This window comes from Rhodnius prolixus, unplaced genomic scaffold (genome assembly GCF_049639745.1).
Source record: "Rhodnius prolixus isolate KJV_2025 unplaced genomic scaffold, Rpr scaffold_21, whole genome shotgun sequence".
Classification (NCBI taxonomy): domain Eukaryota; kingdom Metazoa; phylum Arthropoda; class Insecta; order Hemiptera; family Reduviidae; genus Rhodnius; species Rhodnius prolixus.
In genome coordinates this window covers 852264-857887 of record NW_027411606.1, presented here as the reverse complement: position 1 = coordinate 857887, position 5624 = coordinate 852264, and the positions used below count along the sequence as shown (strand labels likewise).

The following is a 5624-nucleotide window of genomic DNA, read 5'->3' as shown; positions in this document are numbered from 1 at the left end:
TTTTTGTTTTGAAGTAATAATTACTGATATTCTTGATAACAAGAATTATAAGAAAATTTTATTGTAAATAAACCTATTATAAAAAATTGATTAAACAAAAGTTATAATTACTTTGTCCTTCTTTAAGGCAGACGAAAAAAGAAAAATTAATCAGACAAACATTTGTTTATCTGATCAGGTAGCTAACATGATTTTCAGAAGGAAGGAATACACAAAAAAATTCTAAAAACTATCGCACATTTAAATTAAAACCAATTTTTAAATTTATGCGGGTATTCCATAACAAGGTTAGGTAAGAAACCGTTAGGTAAGACAATTTTCAAAATTCAATTAAGTTAATTTTCAGTTTTATTAACTTTCTGAGTAAGCGAACATTTATAAAACATTAAAATGACACATAAAGTTCATACAATGATGTCAATTAAGTAATAGATTAGCAGGACTAGTCGGCTTTGAAGTAAAGTACTTTCATTTGCCAGTTGGCATTGGATGAATGTCAAAGGCCAAGGTATTCTTGTTAGGCCTTCAAATACTTTTCATTTTTACTTACTCTACAAAAATACTTTTGTTTATCTTGAATAAACACATCCAATGGCATTACAAAACACTAATCACATCACTATCTGAATTGAGTAGTTTATATTACTCCCTGAGATGAAGGTTTTTCTAAAAAAGTTCCCTACTCATACTGTAGTGATTTTCAAATTTGCCTAGAAAAAAAAAGTTGATAAAGTCTTTAGTTTTCATAGCATTTGAAACTGTATTAAGAGGGGTATATGTTTACTGAGGACATTAATCAAAGGTTTTGGTATATTCAAACTCATACACCTCTAAGAAAGGCGCCACAATAACAGCGGTTAGAGACGAGGGCCCGCCAAACTATAGTGCAGGGAAGATTCCCTGTACTGGCCATGGAATTTATGTAATAGTTTATTAGAGAAATTTATAGTTAAGTACGTTCGCTAGTTGCCTCCGTTCACGACGCCTAATTTGATAGTTAGACGTAAAGTCTGCTTGACAAAATAAAACCTCTGATGATTTCTATAACAGATCTCAATTGGTCACTTTGAAATAAATCTCACTTTTATGAACAGGATTTCGAATAGTTCTTACTTCTGGTAAAAAAGGGTTTAGCGATTGTGACTAATTTTCTATAATGAGTTATAACGAACTTCCCCTTTAAATTACCTATACTCTGATAAAATGGTTCCTGAGAACATTGAAATAAAAGGTTCGCTGTAAAACAATTTGGGTCTCCACGTCTATGTAACTTAAAATAAGGACTGCTTCTTATTAAAAAAAAAATACTATAAATCTAAAAAAAAATAAATCCTATCATAAAATAATTTTTCATGAAAAAAAGTGGTAGGCTGAACTTTTAGCCTCTTAGAAAGCTATTCTCAGGATATTTAAGCTTACCGTGGTGACATTTCTGTGCTCTCTCCAGATTTAACTTCTGTGTAATGTTAGTGGAAACAAAATATGCCACCAAAATTTCGAATTTGCAGAAATTTGTCACAATTAAGACAATTGAATTCAAGAAATCATTTGAGTGTTTTCTTTTTCTAAAGAAAAACATAGATTCTGATATATTTTCAATTTTTTTTCCTTAATAAATCGCTCATCTTGTTAATCGTCGCGTTGCGAAAGCCTAATAGTATTAATTAAAGAACAAAAATAACGGGTACTACCTATTTAAAGGGAGTCCAGGAAGCCGCTATCACCGAACAAAAAAATACGATAATTGAAAATAGTGAAACCGAAAACAGAATTAGTCTAATAAACATTAAAAAAGACCTGGACATTTTCCATCAGGGTAATTCAACTCTAAATCAATATGTTCTGTCCGTAATGAGATGACATTTCAAGATGTAGTTTCCATCTGCAGAAATCTAAGAGAATAATGTGGTCTTTTTTTTTGTACGCATTATTTCTCAAGGATTTAAATTTCCTTGGAGTAGTATGCAGAATAAGCAAGTGCAGCAGCTTTTATTATTGTGTAGGGCAAATGGCTTTGGTAAATAATTTAATTTTTATAGCAGCAAAACTTAATAAATTATACATTTTTAACATAATACAAAATAATATCGCGTTAAAAGTTTATTGAAAAAAAGAATTAAAAAATTCTATTTACAATTAATACAGATGAACTTTTCATTATCTGATTCAATAACTTTATAAAGTACAACTATTAATCAAAAGTATCATAATGTTAAGCTAATCATACTAATGACGTTCATTAAAAGTAAAATAAATCTAAAAGAGAATAATATTTAAAAGAAAACTATCCGAAATAGTTTCTAGAAGTAAAACATAGATGACCCGGAAGAACTTTAATCAATCCGAAGTCCAAGAATTTGAAACAAATATTTTTCATGTTTTAAAAAAACTTCTATCTAAATTCATGATTATGTATACTCGTTTAATACCACAGGTCATTAAAATTATTATAATTTTTTTAGGAACTAATTCAAATTCAATCGTTGCCGGGTCTTCAGAATGGCTAGAGTTCCGTGAATCCATTATTGCTGGACCTTGATGAACTACTAGACAATGGATAACCCACTTGTTCATGAAGAGGAGGCAAGTTTGAGTATAAAGCATCATCTTCCACATCAGAAGAGGGAGAAGTTGGAGAGAGAAGTTCCTGTAATGTCCTGTATTCCTGAATTGCTTCATTTAACGACCAAAGCTGAGAAAGCAATGAGAGATCTAATTCTCGCAAACTATACTGAAAAAAAAAAAGAATCGAATAGTTAACATATCCAATACATTCAATATTTCTAAATGAGGGACCACAAAAAAGACCGTTTTACTATCAAAAAAGCTTAGGAACTTAAAACCATGTACTACTGTTGTGTACTTTTCACGACTTTTTATCTTCAGTACGATATTAGATTCTTTATCTGTAAGAGCTTCATTTCGTATTATCATCCTTCAAATAGTCAGTTTAATTTGAACTATTTTAAAATGACATGACATAGTCATGTGATCAAATTTGGGTGCGTAAAAGAGGTGTATGGATAATGAACTAGAGTTTGTCTAAGGGTATGGGTATGCTAAGCCCAAGTAATGGTTCACATTAACTACAAACCCTAAATTATATTAAAAGTTAAGCGTGCTGTTAGACACAAGGTCGGCAAGATCCTTAAGACGTGGCTAATCCACTTCGTCTACGGAAAAGATATTATGAGAATTAGGCAAATTCGCAAAATATTAATTAAACTGCTGCTGAAAATAGCAAGTGTTGTATGGGAAATCAAGGCAGGAGAGAACTTTTAACCAGCGCATTTTCCTAAGTTATTTCAATAATTTCCTAGAAGTGAAATGATCTTAAAAATTAAGACAAGTTTAATGAGCGTGCGTTTGCGAGGATAGTTTACGCCAAGCTTTTGAATCCAACCAAGTACACACGCTTCAGATGGCAATAGCTAAATCACCGTTATCTATCATCCCATTCTTTTTATATATTTTACATTTAACTTAAAAATGGAGATGTAAGTTAGAAGAACTTACCCTACCCTACGCAAGAACTTTCACTCTACCTGTTGTTCCCAGCCTATTAGAAAAATGGGTACAATTACAGACTTCGTTTTAAAAATGTCTCTGACATGCGCTGATGAAAAAATCAGGCTTATTATTACTTCCTTGCTTAATCGAAAAATTTAATAAATCAGACAAAGAGATTATTTTAATCTTGAATAGTACGATAATAAGTGCTCACCATTTCTTTCCTTAATCTAGCCAGTTGAATGTCAAGTTTTGTTTGCTTTCTCGGAGGTGGCGGAGGAGGTTGTCTCGGTCCTGGTGGAGGTGGAGGAGGTGGTAGCTTATGAGCATGAGGTATCACAGTTCGCTTATTACCATTTACTTGCTCACTTAGATTTACAGTACTCAAACTTTTGGGCAACGGTGGAAGACCTTGTAATGCCATGGTAACCTGAAAGTAAGAAACTGTATAAGGAAAATGTAACTTGTATCTTCACAGCTTATTCTCATTCAAAGCTTATTCCATTACCTTTGAACGATTATTCTCTTATTCTCTAAATTTCCATTCTTGTCTGCACATTGGGCATTGCTGATTTACTTGCTGAGAAGTTAACCATTTCATAATACAGTGAATGTGGAAACAATGAGAACACTGGCCCCATACTGAAAATAGTCAAATAAATATGGTTGACAAAATAATTTAGAAAAAAAATAGTAACTGATTCCAAAAATACTAAAATTAAACTGTATTAAAGAATTATATTTTAAATTCATTAAAATCTACGAAGCAATGTTGATAACTCTGTACAATGGTACCCTTACTGTAAAGATTTAACTAATCTACATTTTTTGTTATTATATAACTTATCCAGTTGAAAATATCGAAAACAATGCTAAGCTACAAGATTACTTCCAAGTTAGAAGAAAACAGTATAAAATCTAACGCTTAAAACATTTCCAAATTAATTTTAATTATTTATAATTTTTAAAAACCTACCTAAAGGACAATCATCTCCTGGGACTTTACAATCAGGACAACATCCATCAAATGCTAACCTGCAGATGCCACAAGTATCGTCATTCGCTAACCATCTCCAAGTGGCAACACCATTCCAACCTAATAGAAAAAACAAAGTTTAAATGTCATGTAAATAAGTAGTTTCAAATACTTAATACTACTCGAAAATTACTTTTAATCGTCACTTTCATATGTAGAGGGCACAGACACAGAACAACAGCCTCAAACCCAAGGAACGATTATTATTATTTAATATGCGTGCTATCGAATACTAAATAATATCGATGTTCACATTGATTACAGTTGATTTTTTAATGAAATCAAACAAAAAATCTTTTGTAACATTGTTTTTTCCCAAGAAAAGGAAAATCACAGAACCTACGAATACATTAAAAGTAGAAGAGCTACTCAGAAGATCTAATGCTAGGCATAATGCCACAGTTTAAACTGCAATTCAATTTAGTGACATCAACGATGCCAATTGTTGGTATTTTCAAATTTTATATGGGCTTTAAAATATAATTATCTAAAAACAGAAAACTCAATTGATTCGACGTTTTTAAGACCAGAGCTATGTTTGTACAGCTACATTTATGTTTACGTTTTTATTTATCGTCCAGTGGCAAAAAGCAACTGAGATAACTGAGATTTTCCAACAGGGAAATGCATGAGAGTTGCAAGCGCATTCTCCCAACAAAATGAGATTCATGAAGAGACGCGCGGCACCTAATGGGAATATTCACATTCAGTTCCATCTCTTTTCAATGGATGCTCGTTGAGCCTCAGATTTTTAAATTGTGAGAAGTCCTGGTGGAGCGGATCAATCAATAAGATTGCTTCTTAGTCTGGGCTGATATCTTTGGAGCTTGCAATAAAGTCTCAGGGAACCAGCCTTCAAATTTCGTATCGATTTATTTATTTTAACCAAGTAAAATGAGTCTATTTCCAATGAGAGAAAATGAGAAATTTCTCAAAACAAACACTTCTGCTGCTGAAAAGATATTTGTACTTTCATGTAATAATAAACTTTCATGGTCAACGAAAAGACTATTTCGAAGAAGAGTGTGCAGTATTTGCTGAGAAGAAAAATGAAGCAAGAAAAGACATACTACTGTTG

General features: G+C 31.8%; 1 protein-coding gene across 3 annotated transcripts; it reads right to left on the bottom strand.

The window, feature by feature from the left end:
- Positions 1-2087: 2087 nt before the first annotated feature.
- On the bottom strand, positions 2088-4804 carry LOC141455061 (anaphase-promoting complex subunit 11). 3 transcript variants are annotated; one of them, XM_074129891.1, is made up of 4 exons: positions 4680-4804; positions 4487-4606; positions 4019-4152; positions 3749-3940 (listed from the first exon to the last, which is right to left on the bottom strand). In XM_074129891.1, exons 1-3 carry the CDS (start codon positions 4696-4698, stop codon positions 4037-4039), a joined length of 255 nt encoding a protein of 84 aa, XP_073985992.1. In that variant the 5' UTR covers positions 4699-4804; the 3' UTR covers positions 3749-3940; positions 4019-4036. The 3 variants fall into 3 exon arrangements, with proteins under 3 accessions (XP_073985990.1, XP_073985991.1, XP_073985992.1); XM_074129889.1 differs by lacking the exons at positions 4487-4606; positions 4680-4804 and adding an exon at positions 2088-2731 and having other exon boundaries at positions 3725-3940; XM_074129890.1 differs by lacking the exons at positions 4487-4606; positions 4680-4804 and adding an exon at positions 2588-2726 and having other exon boundaries at positions 3725-3940.
- Positions 4805-5624: the final 820 nt, after the last annotated feature.